The sequence below is a fragment of the Salmo trutta genome, chromosome 13 (assembly GCF_901001165.1).
Source record: "Salmo trutta chromosome 13, fSalTru1.1, whole genome shotgun sequence".
In the NCBI taxonomy this organism is placed as follows: Eukaryota; Metazoa; Chordata; class Actinopteri; order Salmoniformes; family Salmonidae; genus Salmo; species Salmo trutta.
The window spans coordinates 37,810,805-37,834,202 of NC_042969.1; the positions used below are offsets into that span (position 1 = coordinate 37,810,805).

General features: G+C 42.0%; 1 protein-coding gene across 1 annotated transcript in view; it reads left to right on the forward strand.

The window, feature by feature from the left end:
• LOC115205748 (protocadherin-11 X-linked) overlaps window positions 1-22,711 on the forward strand; it is a 332,013-nt gene extending 309,302 nt beyond the window's left edge. The window contains exon 6 of the mRNA XM_029772033.1: window positions 21,278-22,711. Within this exon, the coding sequence (XP_029627893.1) occupies window positions 21,278-21,723 (446 nt within the window). The 3' untranslated portion in view covers window positions 21,724-22,711. The remainder of the gene's footprint in view (window positions 1-21,277) is intronic.
• Window positions 22,712-23,398: the final 687 nt, after the last annotated feature.

Consider the following 23,398-nt stretch of genomic DNA (forward strand, 5'->3'; position numbering starts at 1 on the left):
AGTTTCAATTCATTCCTATTCAGCGCAGACTTGGGTTCAAATTCAGTTTCGATTCATTCCTATTCAATGCAGAGTTGGGTTCAAATTGAGTTTCAATTCATTCCTATTCACGCAGAGTTGAGTTCAAATTGAGTTTCAATTCATTCCTATTCAGTGCAGAGTTGGGTTCAAGTTGAGTTTCAACTCATTCCTAAATGACACCTGTAACTGGATGTGATGGACATGGCTCTAATAGGAGCGTTCATGTGTTATGCCCAAGTGATGGGAGGAAGGTCCAGGATGAGAGTGATGTGAAGAAGGTCCAGGATGAGAGTGATGGGAGGAAGGTCCAGGATGAGAGTGAAGGGAAGAAGGTCCAGGATGAGAGTGATGGGAGGAAGGTCCAGGATGAGAGTGATGTGAAGAAGATCCAGGATGAGAGTGATGGGATCAAGGTCCAGGATGAGAGTGATGTGAAGAAGGTCCAGGATGAGAGTGATGGGAAGAAGGTCCAGGATGAGAGTGATGTGAAGAAGGTCCAGGATGAGAGTGATGGGAGGAAGGTCCAGGATGAGAGTGATGGGAATAAGGTCCAGGATGAGAGTGATGGGAAGAAGGTCCAGGATGAGAGTGATGGGAGGAAGGTCCAGGATGAGAGTGATGGGAAGAAGGTCCAGGATGAGAGTGAGGGGAAGAAGGTCCAGGATGAGAGTGATGGGAGGAAGGTCCAGGATGAGAGTGATGGGAAGAAGGTCCAGGATGAGAGTGATGGGAAGAAGGTCCAGGATGAGAGTGGTGGGAAGAAGGTCCAGGATGAGAGTGATGGGAAGAAGGTCCAGGATGAGAGTGAAGGGAAGAAGGTCCAGAATGAGAGTGATGGGAAGGTCCAGGATGAGAGTGGTGTGAAGAAGGTCCAGGATGAGAGTGATGGGAAGAAGGTCCAGGATGAGAGTGAAGGGAAGAAGGTCCAGAATGAGAGTGATGGGAAGGTCCAGGATGAGAGTGGTGTGAAGAAGGTCCAGGATGAGAGTGATGGGAAGAAGGTCCAGGATGAGAGTGATGTGAAGAAGGTCCAGGATGAGAGTTATGTGAAATTCCAGGATGAGGCAAAATAAAGATGGTATCCCAAAGGGCAACCTATTTCCCATGTGCTGTGTGGCCTTGTCAAAAGTGATGCGCTACAAAGGGAATAGGTTGCATTGGGATGCATACTGTACCTAGTGTTCAGACAGCTCTCTCTAGTAATTATACTAATAATTATACTACTAACAATAATAATAGTTATACAGGTAATATTAATAGTGATAATAATATCAATAATAATAATAGTAATAATAGTATTAATAGTCAAAATAATAGTAATAATAATAATAATAGTCATAATAGTAATAATAATATTAATAATAATAATAATAACAATAATAATAGTCATAATAGTAAAAATAATAATAGTCATAATAGTAATAATAATATTAATAATAATAATAATAACAATAATAATAATAGTCATAATAGTAACAATAATAATACAAATATTAATAATAGTAATAACAATAATAATAATAATAATAATAAAAATTAAAATAAATAATAATATTAATAATGATAATAGTAATAATAATATCAATGCTAATAATAACAATACTGGTAATAAGAATCGTGATATAATATTACTAGTAATAATACTAATAACAATACTGTGAATAATAGTAGTGATAATAATAATACTAGTAACAATAATAACACTAGTAACAATAATAAAACTAGCAATAATATTATTATTAATAACAGTAATAATAATACTAGTAATAATTGTAATAATAGTACTACTATTATTATTAATAATAATAATAATAATACTGGTAATAATAATAGTGATAATAATAATAATACTGGTAATAATAATAGTGATAATAATAATAATAATATTGATAATAATAATAGCGATAATAGTAATACTAGTAATAATAATAATACTAATAATAGTAATAATAAAAAATAAAATAATAATTATTGTAATAATAATAATAGTAATAATAATAATAATAGTAATAATAGTAATTGGGCATATGTATCAGTAGGAGGTGTCTGTCTTCCCTCAGTGAATATGACGTTATCATAGAGAAGTTGTTGGTGTCTTTATGAAGTAGTGTCTGTCTTCCCTCAGTGAATCAAATCAAATCAAATCCAATTTTATTTGTCACATACACATTGTTAGCAGATTTTAATGTGAGTGTAGTTAAATGCTTGTGCTTCTAGTTCCGACCATGCAGTAATATCTAACAAGTAATCAAACAATTTCACAACAACTACCTTATACACACAAGTGTAAAGGAATGAATAAGTATATGCACATATAAATATATGAATGAGCGATGGCCGAACGGCATAGGCAAAATGCAGTAGATGGTATAGAGTACAGTATATACATATGAGATGAGTAATGTAGGGCATGTAAACATTATATAAAGTGGCATTGTTTAAAGTGGCTAGTGATACATTTATTACATCCAATTTTTTATTATTAAAGTGGCTAGAGATTTGAGTCAGTATGTTGGCAGCAGCCACTCAATGTTAGTGATGGCTGTATAACAGTCTGATGACCTTGAGATAGAACCTGTTTCTCAGTCTCTCGGTCCCAGCTTTGAAGCACCTGTACTGACCTCGCCTTCTGGATGATAGCAGGGTGAACAGGCAGTGGCTCGGGTGGTTGTTGTCCTTGATGATCTTTTTGGCCTTCCTGTGACATTGGGTGGTGTAGGTGTCCTGGAGGGCAGGTAGTTTGCCCCCGGTGATGTGTTGTGCAGACCTAACTACCCTCTGGAGAGCCTTACGGTTGAGGGCGGAGCAGTTGCCGTACCAGGCGGTGATACAGCCTGACAGGATGCTCTCGATTGTGCTTCTGTAAAACTTTGAGTGTTTTTGGTGACAAGCCAAATTTCTTCAGCCTCCTTCACCACGCTGTCTGTGTGGGTGGACCATTTCAGTTTGTCCATGATGTGTACGCCAAGGAACTTACAACTTTCCACCTTCTCCACTACTGTCCCGTCGATGTGGATAGGGGGCTGCTCCCTCTGCTGTTTCCTGAAGTCCACGATCATCTCCTTTGTTTTGTTGACATTGAGTGTGAGGTTATTTTCCTGACACCACACTCCGAGGGCCCTCACCTCCTCCCTGTAGGCTGTCTCGTTGTTGTTGCTAATCAAGCCTACCACTGTAGTGTCGTATGTAAACTTGATGATTGAGTTGGAGGCGTGCATGGCCACGCAGTCATGGGTGAACAGGGAGTACAGGAGAGGGCTGAGAACGCACCCTTGTGGGGCCCCAGTGTTGAGGATCAGTGGGGTGGAGATGTTGTTTCCTACCCTCACCACCTGGGGGCGGTCCGTCAGGAAGTCCAGGACCCAGTTGCACAGGGCAGGGTCGAGACCCAGGATCTCGAGCTTAATGACGAGTTTGCAGGGTTCTATGGCGTTAAATGCTGAGCTGTAGTCGATGAACAGCATTCTTACATAGGTATTCCTCTTGTCCAGATGGGTTAGGGCAGTGTGCAGTGTGATTGCGATTGCGTCGTCTGTGGACCTATTGGAGTGGGTCTAGGGTGTCAGGTTGGGAGGAGGTGATATGGTCCTTGACTAGTCTCTCAAAGCACTTCATGATGACGGAAGTAAGTGCTACGGGGCGATAGTCATTTAGCTCAGTTACCTTAGCTTTCTTAGGAACAGGAACAATGGTGGCCCTCTTGAAGCATGTGGGAACAGCAGACTGGGATAAGGATTGATTGAATATGTCCGTAAACACACATGCTCTGAGGACGCTCTGAGGACGTGGCTGGGGATGTGGCCTGGGCCGGCAGCCTTGCGAGGGTTAACACGTTTAAATGTTTTACTCACGTTGGCTGCAGTGAAGGAGAGCCTGCAGGTTTTGGTAGCGGGCCGTGTTGGTGGCACTGTGTTGTCCTCAAAGCGAGCAAAGAAGTTGTTTAGTTTGTCTGGGAGCAAAACATCGTGGTCCGTGACAGGGCTGGTTTTCTTTTTGTAGTCCATGATTGATTGTTGACCCTGCCCCATACCTCTCGTGTCTGAGCCATTGAATTGTGACTCTACTTTGTCTCTATACTGACGCTTAGCTTGTTTGATTGCCTTGCGGAGAGAATAGCTGCACTGTTTGTATTCCGTCATGTTTCCGGTTGCCTTGCCCTGATTAAAAGCAGTGGTTCGCGCTTTCAGTTTTGCGCGAATGCTGCCATCAATCCACGGTTAATGGTTGGGGAAGGTTTTAATAGTCGCTGTGGTTACAATATCACCAATGCACTTGCTAAAAGACTCGCTCACCGAATCAGCGTATTCATCAATGTTATTGTCCAACGCTATGTGGAACATATCCCAGTCCACGTGATCGAAGCAATCTTGAAGCGTGGAATCCGATTGGTCGGACCAGCGTTCAACAGACCTGAGCACGGGCGATTCCTGTTTTAGTTTCTGTCTATAGGCTGGGGGCAACAAAATGGAGTCGTGGTCAGATTTTCCGAAAGGAGGGCTTTGTATGCATCGCGGAAGTTAGAGTAACAATGATCCAGGGTTTTACCAGCCCAGGTCGCGCATTCAATATGCTGATAACATTTAGGGAGCCTTGTTTTCAGATTAACCTTGTTAAAATCCCCAGCTACAATAAATGCAGCCTGCATCATAGAGATGCTGTTGGTGTCTTTATGAAGTGGTGTCTGACTTCCCTCAGTGAATAGAACGTTGGGGTCTTTATGAAGTGAGTCGCACAGTGATAGAAGTAGACTGCAGGCCAGAACACAGAGTCCGATGCCAGTGATGTCATACAGCACAGGATGAGCCACGGATTCTCTGAGTTCACCAAACACAACACAAAACTCAACAGAAGTGTTGAGGTTAAGGGAGGAAGACAGATCAATAGAAGTGTTGGATTTTTTATTTTCATGTAACCTTTATTTAGCTAGGCAAGTCAGTTAAGAACACACTTATTTACAATGACAGCCAATGGTTGTGGAAGCCAAACCCAGATGACACTGGGCCAATTGCGTTACAGCCTGGATTTGAACCAGGGTGTCTGTAGTGACACCCCTAAGACTAAGATGCAGTGCCTTAAACCACTGCTCAACTCGGGAGCCTAAAGAAAACAGATCAATAGAAGTGTTGAGGTTAGGGAAGGTTCTTGTTAGGTAATTCTTGTTGGGTATTTCCTCTCAATGGAAATTATATTGCTTTAGATTATGCATATTTTCTCTGTTGTGTAAATGTAGGCAGACATCTATTCCCAATATATTTAGAGTTGATGTTAGTGTACCTGCTTAATGCGAGCCCGAATTGGGAGACTTTTTTTTACGTTGAGGTGAAATGAACTCCAGCAGAAAGGAAGGGATAGCAGGAGGAGTCTGACATCTTACTCTAGAGAAATCACCTCATGTTTCTGCTATCTTTTCGTTCTATGTTGTTGTGGATCCTCCAATGACAGTGTGTTGACAAGGAGATTGCACTCAAAGCGCCAAAACAAGAACTTACCGACAGAAACATTAATGCAAACCTCCAACATAACGTATACCTACCTCTGTGATTTTTTTAAAAGGGAGTTACTGTCAGCTGGAAAAGCCTTTTGCCGTTAACGTTAACCACAATGGTACTATGCACGGCTGTAGAAATGACAGCGAAGTCAACATCAAAAACTAGACACATACCTCTGGTTTAGTGTGTGTTTATGTTTTTCGGTGATACCACTTTATGGTTTCCTGTTCCAACACACTGATAAAGATAAATGATCCATGCTTAGCAGTGAAATCTTTCTCTGAAAGCTTTAACCTTTTCAGGACAAACCCTGGGACAGATACAGTGGACCGATCACTGAGTATGAACAGGACAACCCCTGGGACAGATACAGTGGACCGATCACTGAGTATGAACAGGACAACCCCTGGGACAGACAAACAGTGGACCGATCACTGAGTATGAACAGGACAACCCATGGGACAGACAAACAGTGGACCGATCACTGAGTATGAACAGGACAACCCCTGGACAGATACAGTGGACCGATCACTGAGTATGAACAGGACAACCCATGGGACAGACAAACAGTGGACCGATCACTGAGTATGAACAGGACAACCCCTGGGACAGATACAGTGGACCGATCACTGAGTATGAACAGGACAACCCCTGGGACAGATACAGTGGACCGATCACTGAGTATGAACAGGACAACCCCTGGACAGACAAACAGTGGACCGATCACTGAGTATGAACAGGACAACCCCTGGACAGACAAACAGTAGACCGATCACTGAGTATGAACAGGACAACCCCTGGACAGACAAACAGTGGACCGATCACTGAGTATGAACAGGACAACCCCTGGACAGACAAACAGTGGACAGATCACTGAGTATGAACCGTACAGAATTCATCATTCAAGGGAGGTTTTAGTGAAACGAATTTCTTCCCCCTAAGGAGATGCTGTACCGCTTCAAAAAGGAAAACCTTTAAAGTGAATCTGAAGTAGTCTACCCCTGATATTAACCATGGTACTACACATAATGTAGCTACACTCTTAGAAACAAAGGGTGCTATCTAGAACTGTAAAGGGTTGTTCAGCTGTTCCCATTAGAGAACCATTTGCAGAACCCTTTTTGGTTACACCTGAAACCAAAAAAGGGGTTCTACCTGAAACCAAAAAGGGGTTCTACCTGGAACCAAAAACTGTTCTCCTGTGGGAACAGCCAAATAACCCTTTTGGAAGCCTTTTTTCTAAGTATACGGTGCTGATCATATACTACCACTGTGATAGCCTGCCGTCTCATACACAGTACAGGATTGTTCTACTCAGCTATGTGTTTGAGGGGTGTACAAAGTACAGGATTGTTCTACTCAGCTACGTGTTTGAGGGGTGTACAAAGTACAGGATTGTTCTACTCAGCTATGCATTTGAGAGGTATGTGTGAATGGCCACACCTTTTAGATTATACATTTAAGCAACCCTGAATTGCTTGCCAATATTTTGGCTGCATGTCATTGCCATTTTACTGTATGTCATTGTTTCTGGTTTGAGAATGTAAGTCAGGGTAAATTGAAAGTCTCGTTACAGTTAGATGAATTTACTTCAGGACACAGGGGAATAACCCAGTAGTAGACCGTTGCTTATCTTTTACCATCCCCTCCGTGGCGATGTGGTATTAAAGATTATACAGTGTCTTAGATCACTTATGTACAGAGATGATGACACCAGCGTTTGGCATCTTGCTTCCTGCCTGCCAGTTAACAGTTGAAAGATGGACTCTGTTGATTCCATTGTATCCACTTACTATCTGCCTGAACGCTGAGCCAATAACAATAATGTATGGCTAAGGGAAACAGGAACTAATCATTAATGACTGCAAGATATATTGCATAAGCTCTGGCGCATTGTTTATTTGCACCCGTCTCTACTCCATGGAAATTCATTGAAGGTACCGATTGCTCAGAGAGCATAGAAGCACTTCAATGCTCATTTGATTTTTGTTTTCCATAATAATTGGGGGCAATGGGTCAGTGTGATAAATGCTTGTTACATGTATAGAATGTAACCAGTCTAACACACGGCTTGTAGCTAGTTTGCTGTCCTTTGTGAAGGCCTCTTTTTTATTTGAATCATAGACTGACCGTACAATAACCTTACCAGAGTATACTATAGGTACTATGGTTCAACAACTACTGTTCATTCAGGTGGACACATTGATCTATAGGCCCACTATGTATTTCAGCATAAGCCACGGCATTTCCCATGCATTCCTCTTCCCAGAACAGATCTATAGGTTCAATCTCACTCCATCAAACTATTTCATCTACTTTCTATAAAAGTTTACAATTTCTCCATTTTATATAAATCTTCAGTCGCCTAAATCTAAGATATATGGACATTTCAGACAGTTAGTTAGCTGCAATGAATTTTAAGGGAAGAACAGGTCTCGCTCCCCCAGGTAAATATGCATTTACTTGTTAGTTCTCTGTAGACGGTGTAGACATCTAGCTATACACAACAATATAATCGCTGTTCTTGGCCAAAATCAAAACGTGCGGCTGAGGTGGACTACTACTTGTCCTTCAGAGTAGCACCCTCTGTCATTATAATGATCAGGGCTGATTGCTGATTGTTCTGGTGTTTGCTGGTCCATTCAGCCCGTGTCTGAATCCTAAACGGTACCTTATTCCCTACATAGCTCACTACTTTTGACTAAATCCCTATGGGCCCTGGTATAATAAAATAGACGACTATATAAGTGAATCGGGTGCCGTTTAGGATACAGGATGTGTGTTTTGGGCTACACTGATTGTGTTGACGATGACACCCCCAGATCACCGTCCGTCCATCCTCAAGGCCATCTCACATAATGAAGGAGATGCAATCAGTACCATCACCATGACAACACAGAGCAAACAACAATGACAAGGGGCAACAACAGATTGAAGAATAACAGCTTGCCACCATTACTGTTGCTTCTGCTTGTACTGATAGAAATCAGAGTTATACAGTAGTACTCATTTTATTATGCTGTCAGAATTTAGAAAGAAAAAACAGCTGCAGAGTAGTTCACCTTTTATTATACCGTCAGACTTTAAAAAGAAAGAATAGCTGCAGAGTAGTATGCCTTTTCCACAAATGTTTGCTGGTCAGGATTATTGGTAATTCTTTTGTTGTTGATAGAAATCCCAGCTACAAAGCAGAGTAGTAGGTATGACTTTTAGCAAATATTAATGTGGTCGGACTGAGAACGTACAAGGAGAGGATAGTGGAACAGCATGGCTGGATGATAGACTACTGAATGTACATTCAATTAAGTCTATACATTGGCCCCTGGAGGTGTTTATGTCAACAACAAAAAAAACAAATATGTCTCTTCAATCCAGCAAGGTGTATTTAATCAACACTAACAAAAAGAGTGAAACGAGTGTTTGACACGAGGTGTCCAGGGTGATTCTTTCTTTCTTTGTGCACTTTGTCCTTTCTTTTGTTCCTTTGTTATTTGTTTTGGGTTTTCTAATCTCAGTCAATAATATTCTTTTGTTGTCTGAAATTGTGTGTAACCCCCCCCCCAAAAAAAACAACAGACCTTGTCCTTTGTTGAATGTACCTGTCTGTGACTTTTTTGTTCTCGACTCCCAGATAAAGTAATCATTAGATGTTGTTTCTTCCTGCAATTACTCTCAGTTACAAATGGGTCAAATACGAGAGAACAGGAGAGTGGGAGAGATGGAGATGGACTAGGGTAGATGGATTGCAGGAGTGGAATAGTATGGGTCCCTGAAGTGCTGATAAATAATTACTCAGCTCAGGGACTGGCCATTGTGTGACGATGAACCTTGGTGAATGCATCAAATGAAAATTAGCCTGGAGTAGATATGAATTACATTTTCCTCCTTATCTCAGATGTCTTTTTAAAGGAACCCCATTGGTTACCAGGGACACTGTACTGCTGTTGAAAAGTAGAAATGCTTGTGCTTCTAGTTCCGACAGTGCAGTAATATCTAACAAGTAATCTAACAATTCCCCAACAACTACCTAATACACACAAATCTAAAGGGGTGAATGAGAATATGTACATATAAGTATATGGATGGGCGATGGTCGAGTGGCATAGGCAAGGTGCAGTAGATGGTTTAAAATACAGTATATACATGTGATTTGAGTAATGCAAGATATGTAAACATTATTAAAGTGACATTATTTAAAGTGGCATAAACACCATTCATAACATTATTTTAGATATTTTACCATAATTTCTCAACTTCATGTACTACTATACTTCTTGACTGTAACATACACTATAATGGCTATGGATTTAACTGAATAGCTATGTATTTAATCAGAATTTCATTGGGGTTGCAGTCAGAGGCTTTGACAATCATCATGTCCAATCTGACCTGCTGGATTATAATGAGAGGCAAACCACCTACACGGTCATGTTGACCTCCCTGACACATCAGCCAAACCTCCTACACAGTCATGTCGACCTCCCTGATACATCAGCCAAGCCCTGCATCGTTCCAATTCATACAGGGCTTTTCATTGCCTCAAAATGTCATATTTACTCTCTCTCGCCCACTGCTCATGCCCTTGTCGCTGGTGACAATGACAGCGCTTGTCACCCTTTATTGCCTTCCCCCGAGATTAGACCCTTCCTTATCTTCTTATAAAAAATTAAGAAACACTAAATAAAATTGGGTTGGCTGCAAATAACTGGGGTAATTTAATCTCCATAGTAACCAACTCTGATGACTCTGGGAACTGGTTGGCTAGATATACACCGTTGAATGGGATATGATATAATGGTTTCCATACAGGCGGCTGCTATGACTGTTTTTACCATGGCATTTCAGTGATTACCCTGCATGTTTTCATGCCATGGGAAACATGGGATACGCCTGTCTGTCTTTTAAGTTTGTAATTCCATAAATACAGTACCATTCAAAAGTTTGGACACACCTACTTTTCTTAATTTTTTATATTCTCTATATTTTTCAATAATAGTGAAGACATCACAACTATGAAATAACACATATGGAATCATATAGTAACCAAAGAAGTGTTAAACAAATCAAAATATATTTTAGATTCTTCAAAGTAGCCACCCTTTGCCTTGATGACATCGTCACACACTCTTGGCATTCTATCAACCAGCTTCACCTGGAATGCTTTTCCAACGGTCTTGAAGGAGTTCCCACGTATGCTGATCACTTGTTGGCTGCTTTTCCTTCACTCTGCAGTCCAACTCATCCCAAACCATCTCAATTGGGTTGAGGTTGGGTGATTGTGGAGGCCAGGTCATCTGATGCAGCACTCCATCACTCTCCTTCTTGGTCAAATAGCCCTTACACAGCCTGGAGGTGTGTTGGGTCATTGTCCTGTTGAAAAACAAATGATAGTCCCACTAAGCGCAAACCAGATGGGATGGTGTATCGCTACAGAATGCTGTGGTAGCCATGCTGGTTAAGTGTGCCTTGAATTCTCAATAAATCACAGTGTCACCAGCAACGCACAAGCCTCATAGCTCCTCCTCCTCCATGCTTGGGGGAACCACACATGCAGAGATAATCTGTTCACCTACACTGTGTCTCACAAAGACATGGCGGTTGGAACCAAAAATCTCAAATTTGGACTCATCAGACCAAAGAACAGATTTTCACATGTCCATTGCTCGTGTTTCTTGGCCCAAAAAAGTATCTTCTTATTATTGGTGTCCTTTAGTAGTGGTTTCTTTGCAGCAATTCGACCAAGGCCTGATTCACTCAGTTTCCTTTGAACAGTTGATGTTGAGATGTTTATTTGGACTGCAATTTCTGAGGCTGGTACTTCTAATTAACTTATCCTCTGCAGAAGAGGTAACTCTGGGTCTTCCTTTCCTGTGGCTGTCCTCATGAGAGCCAGTTTCATCGTAGCACTTGATGGTTTTTGCACTTGAAGAAACTTTAGAAGTTCTTGAAATGTTGACTGACCTTCATGTCTTAATGTAATGATGGACTGTCATTTCTCTTTGCTTATTTGAGCTGTTCTTGCCATAATATGGACTTGGTCTTTTACCGAATAGGGCTATCTTCTGTATATACCACCCCTACCTTTTCACAACACAACTGATTGGCTCAAATGCATTAAGAAGGAAAGAAATTCCACAAATGAACTTATAACAAGGCACACCTGTTAATTGAAATGCATTCCAGGTGACTACCTCATGAAATTGGTTGAGAGAATGCCAACAGTGTGCAAAGCTGTCATCAAGGCAAAGTGTGGCTACTTTGAAGATGAAAAAAAAAATGTTTTGTTACTACATGATTCCATATGTGTTATTTCATAGTTTTGATGTCTTCACTATACTTTTACAATGTTAAATTATTATTTTTTTAAATAAAGAAAAACCCTTGAATAAGTAGGCGTGTCCAAACCATAGACTGGTACTGTACATCATGAAATCATATGAAACTTTCAATCACTCATGAGATGGGTCTTGGGCTGAAATATGAATGTTGATAGAGCGCTGGGGAAATGAAAGACATCCACGAAGCTTGTAATATGTGGCTCTTTTTTCTCTGATTCGGTGTCAAATGAAACATGGTCTTCTTACACAGAATGATGCTTGTGACTAGGTCTGTAGTGAAAAACGTCATTTGTCCCTGTTGTCTAGCGCCTATGGGGTTAAACAGTCCCATTATTATTAATGGCCATCCATTTGCCTATCCTGATGTACAGTTGGAGTGGGTGTTGAGGCAATGGAAGGTGATAAAGTCTTGGTAATTACAAACTACATTCTCTCTCTCTCTCTATCTCACTCTCTCTTTTTCTCTAACACACACACACACACACACACACACACACACACACACACACACACACACACACACACACACACAGAGAGAGAGATTGAGCAAAAATGTCTCTTATGCAGATGGTTTCTACAGTCGTCTCAAATAAAACTGTGAAGGACCTTGGCGTTACTCTGAACCCTAATCTCTCTTTTAAAGAACATATCAGTAATTTTTAAAGGGCAACTTTTTTTTCCATCATCGTAACATTGCAAAAATCTGAAAATGTTTGTCCAAACATTATGCAGAAAAGCTCATTCATGCTTTTGTCACTTCTAGGTTAGACTACTGCAATGCTCTACTCTCCAGCTACCTGGATAAAGCACTAAATAAACTTCAGTTAGTTCTAAACACGGCTGCTAGAATCTTGACTAGAACCAAAAAATGTGATCATATTACTCCAGTGCTGGCATCCTGTTAACTAGAGCTGATTTCAAGGTTTTAATGCTAACCGACAAAGTATTACATGGACTTACTCCTACCTATCTTTCCGATTTGGACCTGCCGTACATACCTTCACGTACGCTACGTCACAAGACGCAGGCCTCCTTATTGTCCCTAGAATTTTTAAGCAAACAGCTGAAGGCAGGGCTTTCTCCTAGACCTCCATTATTATGGCACGGTCTGCCTACCCATTTGAGAGACACAGATTCAGCCTCGACCTTTAAGTCTTTACTGAAGACTCATCTCTTCAGTGGGTCCTATGATTGAGTGTAGTTTGGCCCAGGGGTGTGAAGGTGAACGGCAAGGCACTGGAGTGATGAAGCACCCTTGCTGTCTCTGCCTGGCCAGCTCCCCTCTCTCCACTGGGATTCTCTGCCTCTGACCGTATTACAGGGGCTGAGTCACTAGCTTGCTAGTGGTCTTCCATTCCATCCCTAGGAGGGGTGCGTCATGTCGTGCCAGGCTTTTTTCACTATACTCGACATGAGTGGGTTGAGTCACTGATTTGATCTTCCTGTCCGGTTTTGCGCTCCCTCTGGCTCATGCGGTGGAGGAGCTTTTTCGTGCCTTGTCTCAAGGTAGTAAGTTGGTGGTCTGTTGATATCCCTTTAGTGGTGCTTTAGGCTATGCTTTGGCAGAGTTGGTGGGGTTACATCTTGCCTGGTTGGCACTGTTCGGGGGTATCGTCAGACAGGGCCACAGTGTCCCCCCACCCCACCCCATCTCAGCCTCCAGTATCTATGCTGCAATAGTCTATGTGCCGGGGGGGCGAAGGTCAGTCTGTCCTATCTGGTATAATTCTCCTGTCTTATCTGGTGCCCTGTGTGAACTTAGGTATGCTCCCTCTAATTCTCCCATCTCTCTCTCTCTCCCGGAGGACCTGAGCCCTAGGACAATGCCTCAGGACTACCTGGCCTGATATCTCCTGGCTATCCCCGTCCCCAGTCCACCCGGTCATGCTGCTGATCTAGTTTCTGCTGTTCTGCCTGCGGCTATGGAACCCTGACCTGTTGACCCTCTCTCTTTCTCCCTCTCTGCTGCACCTGCTGTCTCGACCTCAGAATGCTCGGCTACGAAAAGCCAACTGACATTTACTCCTGAGGTGCTGACCTGCTGCACCCTCTACAACCACTGTGATCATTATTTGACCCTGCTGGTCATCTATGAACGTTTCAACATCTTGAAAAATGATCTGGCCTTAATGGCCATGAACTCTTATAATCTCCACCCGGTACAGCCAGAAGTGGACTGGCCACCCCTCAGATACTGGTTCCTCTCTAAGTTTCTTCCTAGGTTCTGGCCTTTTTAGGGAGTTTTTCCTAGGTTCCATGCTTCTACATTTACATTGCTTACTGTTTGGTGTTTTAGGCTGGGTTTCTGTATAAGCACTTTGTGACATCTGCTGATGTAAAAGGGGCTTTGTAAATACATTTGATTTGATTTGGATTTTAAGTCATAAATCGGCCCTGATGCTTACTGGTAACAATACCTCTGTGTCCTGGTAGGAAAGGTTATGGTGTTTGAGGAATCACATGTCCTGGATGATATGGTAGTCCACCCTCTTACCTAATGGTGTTTGAGGAATCACATGTCCTGGACGATATGCAATTATCCATGTAATTAGCATTAATGGGTTTGTACATGCTCACATAATGAGTTGAATAATACTTGATGTGCATGTCTTAATTGTGAACCTGTTCCAGATTTAACCAGGTATGGTGGTAAACATCCTTGTATTCGCTTGGGATAGGTTAATGATTATCAGACTCATAAGTATCTTTGTTGAATAAGGCCTGAAGACCAATGCAATTTTCCATGCAGAGGTTTTATGCCAAATTAACACTCACTTCTTTGGTACTGTAGGTGGGTAAAGTAAGATTCGGTTGAATAAGATTCAGTCGAGTAAGATTTGGTTATGTACAGATGTATGATCTTAATTTGAGAGAGTTTGCATGAAAATAATGCTGCAGCAAGAGAAAATGTGAATTATTATTTTAATTTTAATGAATGTCATTTTTTTGTAGGGGTTAAATACATGTTTTGTTAGGGCAAGTCAACCTTGAATACACAACAAGTTTACTGTGCAGTAAAATTCCCAGCAACAAAAGAGTGATCAAATTAAGTTCCTACATTTGTAGGATTCTGAAAATCACGTGGCTGAGGTAAATCAGCCACAGAGGTTGCTATAGGGAAGGGAAGGTCAAAGCGAAGGGATGTAGTATGTAAGCGTTTCGATTGGCTAGTGGATGTGATGCGGTAGCAATACTATATTGACGTTGGCAAAAGCAGTGGAATCATCTTGCTTAAGACCTTTATATCTGCTGGTGGTCAAGAACTATGCCACACACACTGCAGGTCCAGGAAGAGTGATGTATTGTGTTATGATCTGTTACGGCTGTCGAAAGGAGGGGACCAAAGCGCAGCGTGGCGAGTGTTCATTATATTTATTTAGACAATGAAAACACTATAACAAAGAAACAAACCCGAAAACAGCCAAACAGTTCCGTCAGGTCACAGAATAACAAAACAGAAAATAACTACCCACAAAAACCCAGGTGGGAAAAGGCTGCCTAAGTATGGCTCCCAATCAGAGACAAGGATAGACAGCTGCCTCTGATTGGAAACCATACCTGGCCAAAATATAGAAATAAACTACATAGAATGCCCACTCCATATCACACCCTGACCTAACTAAACAGAGAAAAACGTCTCTCTCAGGTCAGGGCGTGACATGATCTCAGTCCTTAGGGTGAATTTTGTCATATTTTCAGGAGGAGTCATTTAGACTGATGTTGTACAGTAAGTTATCATGGTTTGCCTTTAAAGTCCGCAGTGATAGATGATAACAAAGGTATAGTGCTGGATTGAAGACATAGGCTATGACATTAAAACAGCACACTGTTGGAAAATGCACAGTTGCATGCCTGCAGTATGATAAACACATAACCAGTATTTTCAAACACCAGATCTAAACAGCATGTTACCGGCTGCCCACACATTTCTATTCAAAATAACTTTCCTTTAAGAGAGAAGAGAAACCATCACAGATAATATTTTTTGATCCACGTACGGTATCTATCAGCCCAATGTGTAATTCGTTTTCAAAGCTCCACAAGGGGTACTGTTATTTCCCTCAATACAAAAGGCAGTTAAACAGCATCAGACATTAGAGGTACCAGTTTCCCTCTAGGCTGACGAAGCAGCATCAGACGTTAGAGGTACCAGTTTCCCTCTAGGCTGAAGAAGCAGCATCAGACGTTAGAGGTACCAGTTTCCCTCTAGGCTGAAGAAGCAGCATCAGACGTTAGAGGTACCAGTTTCCCTCTAGGCTGAAGAAGCAGCATCAGATTTTAGAGGTACCAGTTTCCCTCTAGGCTGACGAAGCAGCATCAGACGTTAGAGGTACCAGTTTCCCTCTAGGCTGACGAAGCAGCATCAGACGTTAGAGGTACCAGTTTCCCTCTAGGCAGAAGAAGCAGCATCAGATTTTAGAGGTACCAGTTTCCCTCTAGGCTGAAGAAGCAGCATCAGACGTTAGAGGTACCAGTTTCCCTCTAGGCTGAAGAAGCAGCATCAGACGTTAGAGGTACCAGTTTCCCTCTAGGCTGACGAAGCAGCATCAGACGTTAGAGGTACCAGTTTCCCTCTAGGCTGAAGAAGCAGCATCAGATTTTAGAGGTACCAGTTTCCCTCTAGGCTGAAGAAGCAGCATCAGATTTTAGAGGTACCAGTTCCCCTCTAGGCTGACGAAAGTAGTCTGAGCTGTTATCAACGTCAGTCAAGTCCCCAAATGACACCCTATTCCTTACATAGTGCACTACTTTCGACCCCCAATTAAAAGTAGTGCACTGTGAAGGTAATAGGGTGCCGTTTGGGACGTAGCCCTGGTCCCCCGTGGAGTAGAAACTAATACAGACTACATCCCCTTTGAGCTGTTTAATGTGAAATATCACATACAGACATAGCAGCACTCCTCTGGCTATTGACACAGCAGCAATGACAGCTCTCACTGTGACTTCACCCAGGGAAAGCACTGTCGCACCAAATACCTTTCCCTCGTATTATGTCATGACAGACAAGTTCATCTGCCTTTGAACTGATCACTTATGTTTTGAGGGGATGCACTAGTGTTCCTTGCACGTGTATCTAGGCTTTGTCGTGTTAGTGTGTGTGTGTGTGTGTGTGTGTGTGTGTGTGTGTGTGTGTGTGTGTGTGTGTGTGTGTGTGTGTGTGTGTGTGTGTGTGTGTGTGTGTGTGTGTGTGTGTGTGTGTGTGTGTGTGTGTGTGTGTGTGTGTGTGCGTGTGCGCATGTTTGCATGTCTTGAGTAATACTTTTATGTTATTTTCCCCTCAAAAAAATACAAATGTACCTTGGAAAAGACAAATACAACAGAGAAAAGGATGCTATCAAATGATTAACTCAGGGAATAGTAAGGACTCATTGTGCTTGCTCAGTGAGCTGCATCATCCCCCCCCCCTAAATGAAGTTAGTGACCCTCTGAAAGCTGACACATTTACTGCTCAGGAGATGTATTCACTCAGACTCAGAGGCTGGGAGGCTGAGCAGGCCATTATTGAGAGGTTTATTGCTCCATTCAATCTGTATCGCTGCAGCCGTTGCGTACTGTATGGAACGATAGAAATGTGAAGGTACTTTCCTATTGAGCCGACATGTACAACGTTTACAGCGAATGCAGTCTCAGCTAATGCAGGAAAATTACCTTTAAATTTCAATCACGCTTTAAACGCTGAACTTCCACGAAATGGATTGAATAGAGCCCAAATTTCCAGATCTGACTCAATTCCCCAGGGGGACTCCATGCCAAAGGGGCCACCATGCCCAAGGGGACTCCATGCCCAAGGGGGACTCCATGCCCAAGGGGGACTCCATGCCCCAAGGGGCCACCATGCCCAAGGGGGACTCCATTCCCAAGGGGGCCACCATTCCCAGGGGGCCTCCATGCCCAAGGGGGACTCCATTCCCAAGGGGCCACCATGCCCATCGGGGACTCCATGCCCCAGGGGGTTGCATGCCCCCAGGGGGACTCCATTCCCCAGGGGGACTGAATGCCCCCAGGGGTCTCCATTCCCCAGGGGGACAGCATGTATCTCCTGGAAATTTGTAAGAATCTACACATTTTTCACCAGTTCTTGGTCATTATAAGCAGGGATAAGTTGTTATATTCAATACATTAGTACATACAGTGCCTTTTTACGTTACAGCCTTATTCTAAAATGGAAAAAAGAAATACAATACCCCATAATGACACACAATACCCCATAATGACACACAATACCCCATAATGACACACAATACCCCATAATGACACACAATACCCCATAATGACACACAATACCCCATAATGACAAAGTCAAAACAGGTTTTTAGAAATTTTAGAAAATGTATATAAAAAACAACATGATACCATATTTCCATAAGTATTCAGACCTTTTGCTATGACACTCAAAATTGAGCTCAGGTGCATCCTGTTTCCATTGATCATCCTTGAGATGTTTCAACGATTTGGAAAGGGACACACATGTCTATACAAGGTCCGAGATTTTTTTGGGGTCGAGACACAGATCTGGGAAGGGTACCAAAACATTTCTCTGGCATTGAAGGTCCCCAAGAACACGTTGGCCTCCAACATTCTTAACTGGAAGAAGTTTGGAACCACCAAGACTCTTCGGGACAAGTCTGTGAATGTCCTAGAGTGGCCCAGCCAGAGCCCGGACTTGAACCTGATTGAACATCTCTGGGAAGACCTGAAAAAAGCTGTGCAGCTACACTCCCCATTCAACCTGACAGAGCTTGAGAGGATCTGCAGAGAAGAATGGGAGAAACTCCCCAAATACACTTGTGCCAAGCTTGAAGTGTCATACCCAAGAAGACTCAAGGCTGTAATTGCTGCCAAAGGCGCTTCAACAAAGTACTGAGTAAAGGGTCTGAATACTTATGTAAATGTGATATTTCAGTTTCTAAAAAGCCTATCATTATGGGGCATTGTGATATCATTATGGGGTATTGTGATGTCATTATGGGGCATTGTGTAGATTGATGAGGGGAAAAAAGCAATGTATTCCATTTCAGGATTAGCCTATGTAACAAAAAGTGGAAAAAGTCAAGGGGTCTGAATACTTTCTGAATGCACTGTAGCTCCTCATGAATGCAATTAAGTATTGAAAACAATTTTTTTTTTTTGGGGGGGGGGGTAGTTTTGGTTGGATATCAGTAATCACCCCCCAAAAAGTTAGATTTTGTAGTTTGAATTAATACATGTTGTATTGTAGTTTTAATGGAACATGAACCCTCTAAGAACGATGTCCACAACTCCGTGAAAGTCTAATTAGCAAAATATATATTTTTTAAAGTTAACAAAAATAACAAAAAAAATGGTCAGTTTAAGCTAGAGATATGTGGTTTTTTTTGCATTGGATGCGTCTCAATCCACCATATCCGCCTTTGTAACACTTCCGCATCTACGTTAGAGCGTGTTTGTCAGACCATGAGACATCATGAAAATTGGTAATCTCCCAAAATTGTCTGTCGCGTCCGATTTGACCTACGAACTATTACGACCCCTTCAAGGAAAGATTAGACTCTCACAAACACAGTGGTGTTCTCTGTTTTGCTCTACAATCCCCACAACGTCTTGGGACTCGTCTGAAGTTGGGACAGCCGACCTGCCAACTTCTCTCTGTAGCGTCCAATAGCAAAATTATCCTTGGTATGACATTCTTAAAAAAAAAAAAATCCATATAGCTTAGTAGAACCCCGTCCTCTGGCTTAGACAGGGCTTAGACTCTTTAATAAAATAACATTGCTGTTGTGAAAGTCATTGTTTAAAATTTGAGGTGGCTAGGGAATTTAATTTAACAGAGCATGCTCAACTTGTAATGTCAGGATCTCACAGCCATAGACACAGACTAAGGACTAAGGACCATTTAATTATTGATAGCATTTTTACTTATGCAAATATGCTAAATTATTTCAATGTGACAGCTTGAAGCAAAGGCCTGGAGGACTTGATGTGATGTCATAACAAGGACCTCTCCTCTTGTCCTCTTTGTGTGTCAGAACTATAACACTGTGGGCTCCTGTTTGCTGTGGTGCATACTGTTTTACATTCTAATTACAGGAGTTGACAGGTTTTATTGCTGGGGTTCAATGGTGAGGCCTCTTTCTCTTCCTGGACTCATTTCACATGTGATGTTAGCTTGAGCATAATGAGATAATTTAGTTGGAGTGTCTTGCTTTCTCCATCCCAGCTTTCTCCCTCCCTGCTATCTCCCTCCCTGCTATCTCCCTCCCTGCTTTCTCCCTCCCTGCATTCTCCCTCCCTGCTTTTTCCCTCCCTGCTTTCTCCCTCCCTGCTTTCTCCCTCCCTGCTTTTTCCCTCCCTGCTTTCTCCCTCCCTGCTTTCTCCCTCCCTGCTTTCTCCCTCCCTGCTTTCTCACTCCCTGCTTTTTCCCTCCCTGCTTTCTCCCTCCTTGCATTCTCTCTCCCTGCTTTCTCTCTCCCTGCTTTCTCTCTCCCTGCTTTATCCCTCCCCAAATGCAAATACAGTCTATAGCTCATAACTATATTCATTGTACATTGCACATAAAACATGCTAACGAGAATCCTAAGAAGTGTTGATTCGTGTGATTTTGTGATGTTTACATGTCTTAGTTATCATAATTGACCAGATTGATGTAATGTTGAGTAGATCAGAGGATGCAAAGTGTGCCATGGTGACAATGATTTAAAAAAAAAATGTTTAGGATGTTCATAAAATATTTAGTACAGTAAAGCCAATCTCAGAAACCAACAACAGAGACAGTTCTTATTTAATTAATCTACTGGGAATTCATTGTCTATTGTAGGTAAACACAGGGAACCGAGGGAATACCAAGGGGAATGACATGTTCTGCTGCTGTTTTCTCTTTATGAGATGATTCAAATGAGTATTACTGCCTTTCATCACCTTCAGATAAACATCTAACAGGTTCACATTTACAGGTCACCTTCAATTAAACATCTAACAGATTATCATTTACAAGTCACCTTCAGTTAAACATCTAACAGGTTAACATTTACAAGTCACCTTCAGTTAAACATTTAACAGGTTAACATTTACAAGTCACCTTCAGTTAAACATCTAACAGGTTAACATTTACAGGTCACCTTCAGTTAAAAATCTAACAGGTTAACATTTACAGGTCACCTTCAGTTAAACATCTAACAGGTTAACATTTACAGGTCACCTTCAGTTAAACATCTAACAGGTTAACATTTACAGGTCACCTTCATATCAATATACAACTTTATTCTACTAACTTAGCAGTTGTTTGTTTTTCTTGACCCCACTCTAACTAAAAAAAAGTCCCAGCACTACAATATACTTGTCTCAATCCTTTTACTAACAGTAAATGGTGTGCTGAAATGATTTAACTGAGCTTATTATTTTCTTATCTTTTTCTTATTTTCTTCTCTTTCCTTTAATGTCCTTGTGCTGCAGCCATGGTGGAGGTGAACCTGGCCAAGGCCCTGGCGGAAGCCTCGGAGACTTGCACCCAGGAATGTCTGATCCTGGGCCACTCCGACAGCTGCTGGATGCCCCCCGTCCTGGTGCCCCAGTTCCAGTCTCCGTCCAACACGGGTACCCTGCCTACCCTGCCCTCCTTTGGTTTCCAGCAGCAGCAGAGTTACTCATGGGCCAGGGGAGCCAAGGCGGATGGGCGTCAGTGCCATACCCTGGGAAGGCCTGCGCCCAAAGACGATCTGGCTAAAGGGATAAACCGGCCGCAGTTCTACAACACTCTGGAAAGACACTGCAGTAGCAAGAGTAAGGTGTCTGACCCCGTCAAGGTCATCCCTCTGGCCAGCTTTTCCTCGCCTTTGTCGGACCAGCAGACCCCAGCCACCGAGGGATCGTCTGACTTCTTACATGAGCATCAGCTGTAAGGGGCTGTAAGGGGCCAAAGTAACACCAACCAGTTTGTCTAATGTATTTTGATGTATATTTAACATCAACTGTAATAAGCTGTAAGGGGACAGAGTAACACCAACCAGTTTGGCTAATGTATCTTGATGTATATTTAACATCAGCTGTAAGGGGCTGTAAGGGGACAGAGTAACAACAACCAGTTTGTCTAATGTATCTTGATGTATATTTAACATCAACTGTAAGAAGCTGTAAGGGGACAGAGTAACACCAACCAGTTTGTCTAATGTATCTTGATGTATATTTAACATCAGCTGTAAGGGGCTGTAAGGGGACAGAGTAACACCAACCAGTTTGTCTATTGTATCTTGATGTATATTTAACATCAGCTGTAAGGGGCTGTAAGGGGACAGAGTAACACCAACCAGTTTGTCTAAAGTATCTTGATGTATATTTAACATCAGCTGTAAGGGGCTGTAAGGGGACAGAGTAACACCAACCAATTTATCAAATGTATCTTGATAGTATGTGTCTGAACATGAAATGTGGAGGAAGGGATGATGACAAAACTGTTACTCAGTCTCCACAATTTTGTTACTCAGTCTCCACAATGTTGTTACTCAGTCTCCACAATGTTGTTACTCAGTCTCCACAATGTTGTTACTCAGTCTCTGCAATGTTGTTACTCATATTCCACAATGTTGTTACTCATTCTCCACAATGTTGTTACTCAGTCTCCACAATGTTGTTACTCAGTCTGCACAATGTTGTTACTCATATTCCACAATGTTGTTACTCATATTCCACAATGTTGTTACTCATTCTCCACAATGTTGTTACTCATTCTCCACAATGTTGTTACTCAGTCTCCACAATGTTGTTACTCAGTCTCTGCAATGTTGTAAAGAGGAGGATCTGACAATGGCTGTACTCATAGAATGATATTGTGCAAAAGAAATTGAAATGTGTATGAAATGACAAACTTCTTTGAAGAAAAGACTAGCTAAATATTTGTCCAATTTAATTCATGTACAGTATATAAAAATGGTAGTCCTATACCAAAGTAGATTATATATATATATATATATATATATATATATATATATATATATATATATATATATATATATATATATACACTGCTCAAAAAATAAAGGGAACACTTAAACAACACAATGTAACTCCAAGTCAATCACACTTCTGTGAAATCAAACTGTCCACTTAGGAAGCAACACTGATTGACAATACATTTCACATGCTGTTGTGCAAATGGAATAGACAACAGGTGGAAATTCTAGGCAATTAGCAAGACACCCCCAATAAAGGAGTGGTTCTGCAGGTGGGGACCACAGACCACTTCTCAATTCCTATGCTTCCTGGCTGATGTTTTGGTCACTTTTGAATGCTGGCGGTGCTTTCACTCTAGTGGTAGCATGAGACTGAGTCTACAACCCACACAAGTGGCTCAGGCAGTGCAGCTCATCCAGGATGGCACATCAATGCGAGCTGTGGCAAGAAGGTTTGCTGTGTCTGTCAGCGTAGTGTCCAGAGCATGGAGGCGCTACCAGGAGACAGGCCAGTACATCAGGAGACGTGGAGGAGGCCGTAGGAGGGCAACAACCCAGCAGCAGGACCGCTACCTCCGCCTTTGTGCAAGGAGGAGCAGGAGAAGCACTGCCAGAGCCCTGCAAAATG